Genomic DNA, 16,024 nt, shown 5'->3' with positions numbered 1-16,024 from the left:
ACTATCCATCGTGCCACAGTGTGTTCATCCATTCACCAGATGATGGACCTTCAGGTTGTTTCTAGTTTTTGGTGAATAAGAATAAAGCCACTAGGCAAATTCACATACAGGTTTTTGTGTGGACCTAAGTTTTTATTTCACTTGTGTGGATACCTCAGAGCAGGATTGCGGAGTGGTAGGGTAACTAAATGTTTCACTTTTTAAGAAACTGCTAAGCTGTTTTCCCAAGTGGCACTGTTCCACTTCTCATTTCCAACAGAATCATGTGACGGTTCTGGTGGCTCCACGTCCTTGCCAGTTATTTTCAGGTTGTTGTTTGGTTTTGGTTTTCACTTTAGCCATGTTAATAGATGTGTAGTGGTATTTCACCGTAGTTTTAATTTGCATTTTGCTATTGGGGATGTTGAGCATCATCCTATGTGCTGATTTGCCATTCAAATATCACCTTTAGTGAAGTGAAAATTCAAATCTTTTGCCCTTTCTAAAAATTGGGTTTAACTATTAATACAATGGCCCATATGTATATAGACATCCATTTATGTATTGTTTCCTTTGATCACAGCCCTGGGAGGGAAGCAGGGCAGATGTTATTCCTTAACTCTCAGTTTTCCAGTTCCCTGAGAAATTGAGGCTAGAATGGTTAAATGACTTGCCCAAGTTCACACCAAGTGGCAGTACGAGGGTTTGAGCCTGGCCTGTCACTGATACTCCTTCCTCCACTAACTGCTGACTTATCCTTCCTGAGGGCTGGGAGGGCCACTGCTGGCTCAGTGGGACTGTGAACTGTCAGCTGAGGCTCTGGCTGAGTAAACCAGCACCAGCCAAATTATGGAAAGGTAGTTTGTGCTTGCCAGCTGTGGTACAGACACTTCCATCCCCTTTCTCCAGCAAAACTTCCCTGTGCTTTGTCTCCCTTCTCTGGAGTCCAACTCCCAGCTACTAACATGTAGAAAAAAAAAAAAAAAAAATCTATCACAGAAATCTTCCCTGACTCTCTCCTCTTCCCACTCCTGCTTGGGGAGTTTTGCATTTTAACAGGGGCTTTGGGAGACACCTCTTCTTCATGTAGTGATTTTCAAACTGTCTATTGGAGCTTCAAGTTTCCCAAGAAAGGGCCTAAAGACCAGTTCAGGTGTGACAGTTACCAGAGGGCAGGTGGGTGGGGGATGGGTGGAATAGGGGATGGGGATTAAGGAGTGCAGAAGAGGGTTTTATTACCAAGAAACCCCACAAAAACAAATAGCCCAGCACAGGTGGGAGGTGGGTGAATGGCAAGAGGCTTTGGATCCACCTCACCTAACCAAAGTGGTTCCATTTTTATTTGTTTACATAGTGGGTTTCATTTAAGATTTTATTTGAAAAGAAGAATGTTCTTCTTTTCAATGTGTTGCTGTGTTTCAATGTGAGAGAATGTGTTGCTCTCCAAAACATCCATAAAATAAACAAACCAACATATTTTTCATATATCCCGGAATGCAGATATTTTACTAATTGAGAGTGATTCCTGAGCATCCCCACATTCCCAGGTCAATGTGAGTCATCAAGATTTTCCCTCATTGAAAAACAGAACTGAGTTTCCTAATCTGTTCTCCATGACACACTTCTGATAGGTTACATCAAGATATCAACTCCTTTTGGCCCTGGGGGCATATAGAAGGGCTTGGCTGGTGTTTTCAGACCTTGATCATTTCCATCTGTTTACTCTAATGCACTAAATAATATATTTTTCTACGTGTGTCCTGATGTGGAAAAAGTTAGAAAGCACCAAAATAGAATAGTGGCTTGGGCTTGGGCTCTGGAGTTATGTAGTCAGGTGTCCTGATTCTCACTTACCAGCTGAGTGGTCCTGGAAAATTGACTAAGGTATCTAAACCTCAGTTTCCTCATCTGTAAAGTGGGGATAATAGCACCATATTGCTCAGGACCATTGTGAGGATGAAAAGATACTCTATGTGGCACACAGGGCACAGTTCCTGTTACAGATGAAGCACTCAGTAAACAGTAGCTCCATTATCAATAGCCCCTTCAGCCCTGGAGGTCAAGTTTGCCACAGGTGTACTGCTGCTCTTAAAATGAGTATAAATGTGAAGCAGCAGTAACCAAATAGGGTCACGATTTTTAAAGTTATTGATGTTTCTAACACCTCGTTTGCATCTCTCTGGTAAGAAAGATGAAACAAATACATGTTTGAATGCCATTAACAATGCCTCAGGAAGCAATGCTTCAGAAAGAGCAGAAGCAAAGTAAAATAATTAATGTGTTCAGAAGTTTTTTAAAGGCACATTTTTCTTTGTATTTTGTTACAAAAAGCAATCGCCTTAGTGATAGTTGAACAGATCCAAATGAACCATTATGGTTTGGACACATCTTTAAAAGATTTTTCTTTTGAACACCAAATGACTTCACATTACTGTCCTTTGATCTACTGTAATCATTTTTTATATTTTCCTATAATATTCTAAAATACAAGAGACTGTAGTTCAGTATAGCCACATCAGTATCCTCTAACCCAGCCAACTATAGGTTGCAATAGGAAAGGTTTTCATAAGAAGAAGGAACACTTACCAAATCCATGGATCTCTTTGCAAAATGATTTTATTCATTTGAGCAGTAAAAGTATGTCTCAAACTGACCCAGTGTTTTCCAATATCTAGTGGGAGTATTTTCAATTCAGTCCAGGTCAAAGTGTGACACTGTGAGGGTCTTTTTTGAAGTATGTAGTATTATCCCTGCTCTTAAGAAGTCTAATTTCATTATCTTCCAATTCTAGCTCATATTTCCAGCATTTCCACAAATCAACACCTTAACTATGGTGCCCACCCTTCTGTGTCCAAGGTTCAAACACAAATGGCATTTCAGAGTCTCCATTTGGAAGAACGATGGATTTGCCTCTGACAGACTCACTTGAGATAGAAGTTTCTCTGCTACTGCCCCAGAAGAAGAGATGAGCCCCATTTCACAATCAAAATAGAGGATAGCAAAGGAGTCTAGTGATAGTGTTTCAGCTGAGTTTATAGACTACCACCCAACTGAGAAAGTCATTCAACAACCTGCTCCATTCCTGACCAGCTAGGTAGCCTGGAACAGGCTTGTATGTTTACTTGTATGTAAAACGTACAAGTTTGCATGTGGGTAAATATATTAGAAGAGTGATGTATCTAGGAAGCACCTCACTCAATGTTCCCTGTTGCTGTTATGAGTCATACAATAGTGGTAATACTATTGTGACTTTCCTGAACACTAATCCAAAAGGCAGCCATTAGCTCTGCATACCTGCCCTGTGTTGGGAGGAGGAGAGAAGTGTGGGAACCAATCAGCCCAAAGCTGGAAACACTAGGGCTATTAGGTGAGGTGTGGGGCAGGAGACAAGCCCTCCTTCCTCTGCAGCAATCCCTGGCTCCTTTCTATGGTGTCTCCCTCACCCTTCTGCACAGGATAAAATTAACTCTTCCTTGATTTCCTTACATTTTCTTCTCCTGCACAATTTTTTTTTTTTTTTTTTTTTTTTTTGCTGGAGATAAGAACCACCTAGGAAAACCAGTAGTGCAGATACTTATTTTTTTAATGTTTATTTCTGAGACAGAGACAGAGCATGAGTCGGGGAGGGGCAGAGAGAGAGGGAGACACAGAATCAGAAGCAGGCTCCAGGCTCTGAGCTGTCAGCACAGAGCCCAACACGGGACTCCAACTCACAAACCGTGAGATCATGACCTGAGCTGAAGTCGGTCGCTCAACTGACTGAGCCACCCAGGCACCCCTGCAGATACTTATTTATGGCAATAAGTAGTCTCTTCCTAGTGGGTCACTTCTCTGGTTACCGTCACTTGAGTTATATTCCATAAAAGAAACAAGCTGTTGAAACACAGTAGATGAGGTTTTTTTGTTTGCTTGTTTTTTTAATCTCAGGCACATGAAGTGCAATACAACATTTTATTTGTCAATATTGCTGGGTTCCTACAAGATAAAGTCAAGAGATCACACATCTTTTAACTCAAAGATAACAGTATGTGTATGAGTGTGTGTATGATTTGTGTACATATATACTAATAATATGTAATTACATATTAATCAGTCTATTTTGTTAAGTATTTATTTATTAGAGTGAGAGAGAAAGAGTGGGGGAGGGGCAGAGAGAAAGAGAAAGAAAGAAAGAGAGAATCCAAAGCCCACACGGGGCTCGATCTCATGAAGCACAAAATCAGAACCTGAGCCAAAATCAAGAGTCAGTCTGCTTAACCAACTGAGCCACACAGGCACCCCTAATCAGTCTATTTTCTAGGAGAGATCCAAAGTGACTGGAACCAACAATAAGAAGGGGAAGAAACTTAATCCTAACTTAGGATGGGGACCTGCATATGCCCCCCAATAGAGTGTGAGCTATTGAGGGTCCGTCTTGCCTGTGGTTCATCTGAACATTCACTGGCATAGTGAGTAATGACTCCCCAGAGATAAAGCTCCTTTAAGCAACATCATCATGGCTGAGAAGATTAACAAGGGAAAGAACATCTGTTAAAAGTCAGGAGAACTAAACTGCCTGTTCTCCATCCAGAGCTTCTCTATGTCTCTTTAGTTTAGAACTAAACTGAGATAGAGCTTCTCTATCTCTCTCCATCCCAGGGACCACTGATGAAAGCCAAGAACTCTTCCTAGTGCCCTTTCTGTGGCTGCCGTCCTCCCTCTGCACTCCTGCCCCAAACTTACTGATTTCCCTTCCCACTTCAAATACACACTAGCAATTCACCACCATCCTCCCCCTCTGAAAACTGATAAAAGTCATAGACACAAACCTTTTTTTGCTGATTATCCTCTAAATGAAGATCTTCTCTGAAGTATTTGCTCAAGTAGGCATCTGGTTTCAAGTCTTCCATTTCTGTGTGTGGAACAGGTTGATTTGTTCATCAAATATTCACTGAGCCTTTATCACTGTGTCAAACACTAGTAATTCCCACTGTGATAAACAAGACCAAGGTGGCCATTGCCCTCGTGAAGATTTGCCACCTAGTAGTTGAAACTGATATTAATCAAATAAGCAGGCAGATATATAATTACAAGTTATAATTACTATTAGGAAATAAAAGCAAGATCCTCTTGAGGACAGCACAATATCTACCTTGGATTGGGTCCTCTAGGGTGATATTTAAGTGACCTAAAGAATAAAAAAGAACTCACCATGTGAATAGTTGGGGGGAGAACCTTCTGGGCAGAAGAATCAGTAATGATATCCCAGAATAGAGAAGGCGCTTGGTGCATTTAGGAACTGAACGAAGACCAGTGTGGGTGGAGAATAGAAAATAAATGGGGATGAAGCTGAGGAGTCTGGCAGGGGCCAGATCACGCAGGCTTTTGTGGGTTATGATATTAATTTTGCATTTTCATCTAACAGCATTGAGAATCCACTGAAGTTTTAAGCAAAGGAATGACATGGTCTACTTTGTGTCGCAAAGAGATTCTTGTGGGTGCCGTATGGAGAATAATTAGTAGTAGGCGAGACTGGAAGTAAAGAGAAGAGTGGATTACGGGAGTAGCCCTGTGAGAAACAGTGGCTTGGAACATACATCCTTGGTTATGGGAACTAGGTTAGTTGTCCTGAGCTCTGAGCTCAGGAGAGGGTGTGTATCCTACACTTCTCTTGTCTGAACAGCACTGAAATTCATTTTTGAATTCTCTGTCTTCAACAGTATTGCCAAGGGGTTATGAAAGAGGTCCACACTACGGTCTTTTTTTTAAGTTCTTGTTAATGTTTATTTATTTTTGAGAGACAGAGTGTGAATGGGGGAGGGGCAGAGAGAAAGGGAGACACAGAATCCAAAACAGGCTCGAGGGTCTGAGCTGTCAGCACAGAGACTGATGCAGGGCTGGAACCCACGAACCATGAAATCATGACCTGAGCCAAAGTCAGGCACTTAACCGACTGGGCTACCCAGGCACGCCCATGGCTGTTTTTAACTGTGTTTATCTTGGGCAGCCCACACTGGTTGCAGTCCTTCTAGGGAGTGCCCTAAATCTTGACCTCAGGTGGTGAGAGTCCAAGTATACTTGAAGATAAGACTGATAAGACTTGTGGGTGGATTGTATTTGTGAGGTGAGGGAGAGAAAGGAATCAAGCATGACTCCAGGGGATAGTTGTGCCACTCACCAAGATGGGGAAATGAGGAAAGAGTGCAGAATAGGCTTGGGGAGAAAAGATTTCCACTTTTGACCTGTTAAATGAAGATGCCAGTGAATGATCCGAGTGGAGACAGCAAATAGACAGGTGGACACACCAGCCCAGAGCTCGTAGCATAGAGCTCAGCAGAAACATTCAGGAGTATTGCTGTTGTATAAAAGCCACATGAATAGAGGAGAATAGCTAGGAGACACTATAAAGAAAGAAAATGACCTAAGACCAACCCCTGAGGAATGCCAACATTTAGAGGTCAAGTAAAAGAAGAGGAAATTGAGAAGGAACTGCCAAAGAGAGAGTCTAAACAACAGGAGAACAGAGTGTCATGGGAGCCCAGAGTTGGCTTTGTTTCTGGCAGTGAAATGTGGTGAGATAAAGCATTAAGATGAATACAGAGAGATGGCCTCTGGACTTGCCAATAGAAAGATCACTGGTGACCTGGACAAGAGCAGGTAGAGGAAGTCAGGTTGGAATAAGAGGCTTTTTCCTTTCTGATTTCAGCCCATTGGGCTGGGAACACTGTTTGGACAATGGGGCTGCAGAAACTCCCGCAGGCCCACATGGCTGATTTTGTCTTCCTAGGATGCATCTCTGTTATTTCCGGTTCTGGTTAGAACATCTCAGACAGGAAGAATGTGGGCAGCTCATCTTCCTGGGCATCGACTCAGCAAATGAACACAATCACATGCTTTAGGCGGTGGCCGGGTTGGAGAAAAAAAAAGAAGGGGGAAGGAGCCAGGAGGAAAATAAGGTTTGAAGGAAGCAGAACAAAATATGGTTGCTTCTTCTGGTTATTGTGTATCAAGATTTCATGAAAACTGGAGTTTGAAATGTTAGAGTAGGACTCTTCCTGACCACCAGGGTTCCTGTCACCCGGATGAGGCCAGTGAAAGGGCAAGGTGGGGGAGGGGCTGTCTGCTGCCCTTGGCGCTTATACACAGCTTTGCAGGCTCCTGCCTCGTGCAGACACCTCATGGCTAGTATTCAGATGGAGAATTCTTGTCCAGAAAAATGAAAACTATTAAGCCACTTATACAAATGTCCATTCTTTAAGTCATTTTATGTTAAGATCTAGTTCATTTTAATTTCTGACTAATACTCGCAGTCAGTAGTAGCTTGGAATATTTTAGCATGTAGTTTCTCCCACTAAGAATTTAATGATCTATAAACAAACACTTGAGAAATCTTTTTATCATAAGAGGTATTCTTTTGTGCTTTGTATTTTGAATGATTTCACCTTCTAGTTTATTATCACAAGTAAGATGTTCAGAAATAAATGCTAAGTATTCTGTTCAGTGAGGGGGTCTAGTCCCTGTTGGTCAGCAGTGGCCATTGAGCATGTCCATTTCACATGCTTTGATCCTATTTGCAAGGCAAGATGTTAGGAAAATTTTCTAAGTGCAAAAGAGGAAAGAAACCCAACATTTTACTCTTGGCTGACCCATTTTGTCATCTTGGTCAAATTACTTAACCTCTCTCTGCTCCAATTCCTCCTTCAGGAAATGCTGTGAATAATATCAGCCTCCCTGTATCTCACAGTAATTCAAGGCCAGCTAATTGACTCTGCCACAGTGATGGAATTGGCCCAGGTGGGGGTGGGAGGAATGGTGGAGAAAGATATTAAAAGTGAACTATCATTATCACGGTCCAAGCTAGAGATTACCATTGCACAACGACACTCTAGTTAGGCCTTTTGGAAACCACATTTAACTCTTTCAGGCAATATCTTCCTGTATGATGGAATTGCCACGGACTATCATTTGCTCTAACGGTTTCATTTTCAGACGCTACCCCAGCCAGAATCAGAACATACTCCAATTTTCAATGAAAACATTTGCATTTGAGGATTTTAGAATATTCCTCGAGGTAGCCAAGTCTACCCGGGGTAGAGCAACACAGCACATGGGAATCACAGCATATGGGAATGGCTGATTTACTGGCACTTACTCAAAACGTCACCTGCTGTATACTAGTTAATGCGGCCCAGTTTGTAAGTGGGTCACAACTGGGACATCTAAGAAAAATCTGACTCAACTATGTGTATAAAATCGTTATAGTCCTCCCATTGCAAAGTGATTTTCCCTTTGAAAGTGCAAGTCTCATCTCTGTGAGGTAAACATTTCATCCTTACCTTATAAAGGGAGAAAATGAGGCTCAGAGAGATCAAGTAGTTGATCTCAAACCCCATCTTGGTAAATGCCAGAGGCAGGATTAGATTCCAGGTTTTCCCATGCTTTTCCAGGACTTTTTGCTTTTTACTCATGTGAACATGATAATGGATATGTCTATGAAAAGAAGGAAGAGAATATTATGCCCTAAAATACTCCATTCAAATTTCACATCAAAGGAGAAACTTTTTATAACTGACTTGATATTGTACAGGTGACCAGAATTTCTGGAACTATCAACCCCACTGCCTTTATCTTCTCCTTATCTCTTTATAAATCAGCATCAAAGGTACCAGATAAGAATTCTCAAATTTTAAAGTAGACCCTTGACATTCACAGATTAAGTCTGAATAAGAGCCTCTAATTGTCTGTGACACATAATGTTCCAGTGGTGGGAATCTGACCCACAGGCACTGAGGCTGGTATGTGGGACAGAATCTCTGGGGCTAGTGAAGAGCCTCTCCTGCCACCCACCATTCAGATTTCAATGTGGTCTCCTTGTTCCCACTCATGACGGTGTACCTGTTCTGTGGAGAAAACTTACGCCCTAGAAAGACAGTCCAAAATCTGAGGATTTCCAAAGGTTTGGGGGACATACTCCTAACAAACATCCAAGGATCACTGTATTGGATTTTCCTGCTTTAATTTTGCTTTAGTGGTCAGAAACTTTAGTGCTCATAGTAGTAACTAACTCATCCCAGATTCCTAACACATCTGTCCTCCTACTTGGCCTCTGACCTTTAAAAAAAAAAAAATCGTTTCTCATTTTTATCATTCTATTTTGTATGTGTGTTGTTATAAATGTCTCAAGTCCTTTCTCAAAGTAGGGAGATCTTAAACCCCAAATAAATGTTGAAACTAGGCTTCCTAGAAAGAAAGAATTTCTCTAAATCTGGCCCTGCTATAATGTCAGGATTATTCAAAAGAATTAAGGACTGTGATTTCCAAAAGACAACAGTAAATTTTTTTTGATGAATTTATCCAAATTCCAAGAGCATCTGGTGGTAGCTAATTATGCTTTGAGTGACACCTAACGGTTGAAAGTCACTGTCCCAACTTCTTCCAGAGGATTCAGACCAGTGTTTCTCAAAGCTTGGTTCTCAGACCATCTTCAGAATCATCCGGTGCCTGTTAAAAATGCAAAGAAATTACTGGGCCCCAAGCTACGGAATTCTCTGGGACTAGCCACCTGGGAATCTGTATTTTTCACAACTACCCCAGGTGATTCAGATGTGTAACTCGAGTTTGAGAACCACTGATACTCTAGTTGCCAAGCCAGATATCCACACGGGGCTGTCAGACCTGAAGGCACCCCAGGAAGCTAGAAGGGGCCAAGGCGGAGGGACGGATCAGGCCCGACCTTAGTTAGCAATGACCTCCCTGATCCATCAATGAGGGAAGGAGGTGGGGTAGATGAGTCGGGGAACACAGAACCCCCGGGGATACGGCCGGCTGCCCCGTTGGCAGTGAGGGTGGGAACGGCGGTGGCTTGGGACCTTGAAAGCAGTCGCCCCTGGCCGCCTGCTCTCGTCCCTAAGGTAGAGAGAGAGAGAGAGGTCGCGGGAGCGTGGAAAGGCTGCGAGGCGCGCCTCCTAACGCCTGTGCTTCCTGTCCCACAGACGAACCCAACTGCTGGAGTTCTCCCGCTGCCGCCTCCCCAGGTCTGCCGGAAGTAGGCGTCTCCCTCGAAGACGTCCTCTCTCCATTCTCTCCATCACATCCAGCCCCACCCTCCGACCCTTCCCACCAGATAGGCCCAGACCCAACTTGGGATATCAAAAGGGAACACGACGTTAGGAAACCAAAGGAGCTTTCAGCCGGCGGCCAGAAGAAGCAGCGCCTCGGGGAGCAGAGGGAGCGCTCGGCCAGCCCGCAGAGGGCCGCTCGGCCGAGGCTCGAGGAGGCGCCAGGCGGCCAGGGGCGGCCCGAGGCCGGCAGGCCCTCCTCGGAGGCCAGGGCGCCCGGGCCCGCGGCGGCGGACGCGGCGGACGCGGCGCGGGCCGGCGGGAAGGAGGGGCCCCGCGCCGCGGTGGGCCCCGAGCTCGGCCGGCGCGAAGGCCCCGGGGCTGCGCCCGCGTTCGCGGGCCCGGGCCGTGGCGGTGGCGCGGAGCGCCCGGGCGCGCGGGAGGCCGAGGGCAGGGCGGGCGCGCGCGCGGGGCCCCGGCAGGGCGCGCGGCCCCCGGGGGGCGCCCCTGCGCGCAAAGCCGCCGTCGCGCCGGGGCCTTGGAAAGTGCCCGGCTCCGACAAGCTGCCGGGCGTCCTGAAGCCCGGCGCCTCGGCTGCGGGCAGATGAGCCGCGCGGCAGCAGCCCGCCGCCCCGCCTCGACGCCTGCAGGCCTTTCTTCTTAGGTTCCGTCTCACGGCGTTTTAATTTATTTTCACTGTCACACGCATAGATCCACGAGGCACCAAGGCCTGGGAGCATCGACGTGAAGTCCCACGTGTCCAACGAGCATGGGCCGTACAGCGTCCACGCGCAGACCTAAACTGATCCTAAAGCCCCTGGTTCCATTTTGGGGGCTTTGGCAGCTATGGAAGAACCAAAATAACGTGAAGAACATCACAGAGAGACAGTGCAGTGTAGCTTTAGTAAAAAGAAAAAAGAAAAAAAAATTACCCCCACTGCATGAAGGATTTGGATGCCATCCAAACTTTATATCAAGAAACTGGACAAGTTAAGAGCAATCACAAACTGGAATATCGCCTTAAAAATCAAACTGCACGGAGCAAGCTGAAACTGAGACAAGATTATATCTTTTAATTGATCTAAAGAGTTGTAAATAAATTGTTCTCGACATATCTAGACAGGGGTTAAAAGGTTTCTTTGAAACATTCAGAACTGTTCACCCATGACCTGTTTCCATGGCTCACTCGTGGCATCCATCACCGGTATTAGCTGCAACGTTCCCTGCGTACTGCAGGACGAGTTAGAAATCTAGTGAATTCATTGGTGTGATGCCATTTTTACTGCCATTTCTGTGATCAAATCATATTTCTGTACATTTTCAGTGATAGGAAAAAAAAGGTTTGAAAATTGTATCTTAGGGAACAGATTGCCATAAGTCAGAATTTTGCAGTTTAGCTCAGAGATCTTAATTGGTTTTCATCTAAAATACGCATTTTATAATTGAAGGACCACAATTTGTTTAATCAAGATTGGCAACGCTGCAGTTCCTTTATGAAAAGGCTTTCCTATTGTCTCAGGCTAGCAGAGATAGTAGCTTCTTTGACAGCAGTGTTATTTTTCACTTATTTTATTGTCTTTTTAATCCTCTTTCCATTGCTTCATTTTCACTTTGATAGAGCAGAGACAAAGTGTTTCTCCTGTATTTCTCAGATTATAATGAATCCCTGATATTAAAAAATCATTATGACCAATTTATTTTCATCAAAGAATGTGAACCTTTTAGCATTCTTTTCTGCTTATTGTTCTTTAGTCTTTCTCCTTTTATTTTCATTTGGTTTGCTTTCTTGTCTTTGTATTCTTTGTCATTTTTTAATTTCTTTAGCAACCTCTAGGTGTTTCCGTTTATCTTCATCAATCTATGGTTGATTCCCTAGTAAAATTCTTTTTTCCCTGCCGTTTTAATATTTCTTTGTAAAATGTTACCCTCAGTTAATTATCCATTGGTACTGATTTGTAGCTACACATATTAAAAAGGCAAAATGTTTCTGAGGGCAGTTTCTCTTTAATTTGTCCTGAATGAATGAGGCTGCATCCTTCCCATATTCTGCCCCTTACAGGAGTTCAAATGCAAATAAGCCTCACCTCCCTGCACTTGTAGTCAAATAAGTAAAACGGGAGATCAGGTCCATCACACGGGGTCACACATAATAGCCTCCCTCAGCTGACTCTTTCCGTCTCTGTAAATTGCAGTAACCTGAGCACTAGCCATTTAATTTCCATCAGGCATAGGAGTAGTTTCGTTGTTTGACAAGAAGAGAATATGGTTGAAAGCCTCAAGTGAAGAATCTTGCAGCTTGTAAAAGCAATTTCCAAAAATGGAATCCATTCAACATAAACAAAAGCACAAACACATGTAGCAGTTTACAATACTTTGGGTTTAATCTCAATTAGTCTTTCTCCCCTGGACTAGAAATCCAGTATAGTTTGCCATTAATTTATTGAATCTGGTTTTGGACAATGCTTCTGTAGTGTAGCTGCACGTCCCAGTACTGTATCCTCTGACCTTTATTTTTCATGTGTTACAAAAGGATAAAAAAAAGTTGAGATTACGCTTGCATAAATTCTAATTTGCACAGTTCACAGCTACTACTCGTGCAGTAATTGCTTTATGCGGCTGTAATCCATAACCTGTGAAGACAGCACATCATCTAAATCCCATTCCAAATAATATATCTGTGTAGTGTTAGCTGTGAATTTACCCTGTACAGCTGTATCTCTATAAATATAATTCCATGTATTAATAGTCACAGAAAGACTGTAAGTGAGCAACTATTTTTATGAAACGCACCACTATGGATAAATTAACTTTTACAGAAATCTTGTTTACTGTATGATATTCTAAAACACTGTCAAATAAAATATATATCCAAAAATCTTTTCTTTTTCCAACTATGTAGGCTGTGTGTTAATTTTAAGTCAGTAATTACTGGGGGTTAATTTTTTTTAAACTGCAGTTTTCATAGATTTTTTTAGAGTGTAATTTTAATGCCCCCAAACAGGACTCCTTTTTCAAACCTGAACCTAAATGTAGTGGAATTATACAGAAAAAAAAAAAGAAAAAAACTGTTGACTTTATTTGCCCAAGTAAATGGAGAGTTTTCTCAAAGACTCTCTAGTTGGTACTTGTCTGTCAGCTAACTACACCATCCGTGAACTGGCAGTATGTTTCCGTTGCTTGCTACACTGATTGATACTGAGCCCTTTTTTTTTTCAAAAAGGATGTCAGGTATCAATCAACAATATATCCCATCACATGTTTTCCTTTTAATTCTGAAATTTTTTCATGTAAAATCCAGAGAAGTTTATGTAGAAGTCAACATTTAGTGAACAGTAGTGTAGAAGTCCAGATGCCCTCTGCAGTTTATTGCAGAGCATACGCTAGGGAGAGACGTCTACCTGGTTATGGGAGGACTGCAACGCGGCCACCACAGAGATCACAATCCAGAGAAGCAGTTAGCAATCCCAATCCTGTTGGGACCTCCCAGTGATGTCACTAGGAGGCCTAAAACTCCCAAACTGACTGCTTTTACTTCACTGTTAATTTTTTAAAAATTAAACGTGTCACTTTTAGAAAAGGGAAGAAGCTGACACCAAGTGTGAAATCAAGCACAAAAGTTAAGGCATTTGTAATAAATATGTGTCATTCATAAAATGAACGAATCTAAGAAGGCAAGCACAAGCTGAAAAATCAAAAGACGTCTAAAACAATGTAGTTAACAAAACAGGTTGCACGTATTAATGATACACAGCTAATTACCATTTTAAAAGAAAAAAAATACAAAAGTCATTAGAAGTAATTAGGACATTGGAAAGATTAGAAATCAGAGACCAAAGGGATTAGGACAGGGACAGAGCAGGACAACATTGAGAGGCAAGGCACCAGGCCTGGACAAGGGCCTTACTATGAATCAAATGGCTCCAAGGTCAGGCAGGAAATATGAAAAAATGAAGAGAACCAGGTGGAGACTGGGCCAATGGACAAACATGTCCCTCCTCTAAAGCTGTCACTTTTGTCAGGTCTAAGTCCACCGTAGAATAGCCTTTTGGTTTCTTAAGGAAAGAAAAAAAAAATCAGCTATTTATTTGCAATTTTGTGGTTTTTATAGTTTGACAAGTTTAATGCACATTTTTAAGAAACACTGAACCAGAAGACAAAACACTACCACAAGCAGCCATCTGCAGACCCAGTCTGGCCCACAGCCCACCAATTTGCAGCCTCTTTCTTGGAAGAACGGCCAGACTTTCAGCAGAGAACCCCTCGCTTGCTTTTATCAGGGTCTGATTCACCTTCCAAGCAGTGCATCATACAGACCCCAGGGATGGAAAAGCGTGTGGCTCGTAAGTCCGTACGTGCCTGGAATAGCTTCAAATGTGTATTCAAAGCGTGAGGCCCTCCGCCAGAAACCTGATAGCTGTTCTTGCACTGGAGGTGGATTTGCTGTGAAGAAACTAGAGCTTGCAAGAGCCCTGAAGCCATTTGAAATTTTCTATTCTTTCTTGGTGAGTTTGCCCCAAACCATGTAAGCTGGGGGCTATCCAAAGGTGAATCTCCCCCACCCTAGTGATATTACTCTTTTTCAGGTCAAACTCATGGCAAAATCAAATGACCTAATTGCTGAAGAACTTGGACTTAACCAAGATTCTTTTTCAGACAACCACAGTGCCAGACAGGATGCCTGTAAAATCACAAGAGTGCTTTCTGAGGCTAAGAATAGTAAGGGTCCTAAGTCTAATGATGAGTTCTGCATTGTGTCTAGTTCATTTGGGGCACCAATTAAATGTGTAAAGATTATGGTTATGATTATTGGTGGTAAAAGCTGGGTGGAAAGCATTTGAGTATAAACAATGGAGCAACATCGCAGAATTAAACCAACCCCTTGCTGGGCATTTGGTGGCATATTTCACCTAAACAGCTCAGTTATCAGGGATTTCATAAAAACTTAAGTGTGTCCTGCCACTCAGGGGAGGGGAACTGGCGACCACACATGGGCATCATCTGTGTTTTCTAATAGCTTGGTGGGATCTTTGCTTCTGATGAAACTGCCTCTCCAAGAGTGATTTCATTTGGAAAAACCTGGCAATCTTGTGATGCAACAAAGTGACCTTTGACTTTCTTTCTTCAGTGGAAGGTAAATTTACTAAAACCCTAACAAGGTGTATCTGTGTGAAGGGAAATTGAACCCCCTCTGTGGTTTCATCCCAGGTCAACTGCCTTCACGTGGAGAAGCACACATTCCTGGGATACAAAGAGACTTTTTAGGGGGTACGTAGGCAGGGACAGCTTAAATGAAATTCATTTTCAGATATTCAACTTCTATTTTTATGCATTTCAAACCTGAGGATGGCCAGTTCCCCATTGCCATCTGCCCAGTGCAAGGACCCTTTGAATTAGAGAAGCAGGATGAACCTGTCATCTGCCCTGCCTTTCACTCTGGTACATTACCTAGGGGTGTAGAAACAAAGAGACAATTAGAGAAAGCAGCCCTCCTGAAGAAGAATCGGAGAGATCAAAGTAGAGAGCCTCGGTAAGAAATATTCAAGTGGGCAATGGCTTCCTTCATCCAGAAGCCCTGGTAGTGTTCCTGTCTAAAACTTAGCACTCAAAAAAAAAAAAAAACAAAAACAAAAACAAAAACAAACTTAGCAGTCACATTTATTTGAATTTTAAAATAAAGTCGGACTTTTTCTGATTGAACGTGTGATGGCTATTTGTCTGGCTTGACCACAATGACTGGCTTTGCCCCTTGGATTATGTGGCAGGTATTTTCCATAAATTAATGAGTTGAATATGCAAATGCAAGGTTTAAATAAACATCTATGACGCATGCAAACAAGAGAACATACAGCCTTTGCAATAATTTGTGAAAAACTGTGGCTGTTAACTTTAAAATGAAATGGGATGTAGAATTTTATAAAATTATTTCGGGAGCTACATGTGCTAAAAGGGGCCCTCCTTAAGACAAACCTACTTAACTCCGTTTCACAAAAGTTTATAAATAGCGTGGA

The 16,024-nt window shown here is 42.7% G+C and overlaps 1 protein-coding gene and 1 long non-coding RNA gene across 7 annotated transcripts in view; one reads left to right on the top strand and one right to left on the bottom strand.

The window, feature by feature from the left end:
• MAGI2 (membrane associated guanylate kinase, WW and PDZ domain containing 2) overlaps positions 1-12,893 on the top strand; it is a 1,340,829-nt gene extending 1,327,936 nt beyond the window's left edge. For 4 of the 6 annotated variants that reach the window (XM_078442525.2, XM_078442526.2, XM_078442524.2 and 1 more), the window contains one exon: positions 9,951-12,893. In XM_078442525.2, coding sequence (XP_078298651.1) covers positions 9,951-10,624 — 674 coding nt within the window. In that variant the 3' untranslated portion in view covers positions 10,625-12,893. The remainder of the gene's footprint in view (positions 1-9,950) is intronic. The other 2 variants (XM_078442528.2, XM_078442530.2) reach the window with 2 other exon arrangements.
• On the bottom strand, positions 3,118-15,746 carry LOC144615638 (uncharacterized). Its single transcript, XR_013554006.2, has 3 exons — positions 13,921-15,746; positions 8,295-8,448; positions 3,118-4,870 (listed from the first exon to the last, which is right to left on the bottom strand). It is a non-coding gene; the product is annotated as an uncharacterized LOC144615638 (long non-coding RNA).
• Between the last annotated feature and the right edge of the window lie 278 nt (positions 15,747-16,024).

This window comes from Panthera onca, chromosome A2 (assembly GCF_046562875.1).
Source record: "Panthera onca isolate mPanOnc1 chromosome A2, mPanOnc1 haplotype 2, whole genome shotgun sequence".
Lineage (NCBI taxonomy): Eukaryota > Metazoa > Chordata > Mammalia > Carnivora > Felidae > Panthera > Panthera onca.
The sequence above is the reverse complement of the archived record's forward strand: the minus strand, read 5'-3'. Positions and strand labels throughout refer to the sequence as shown.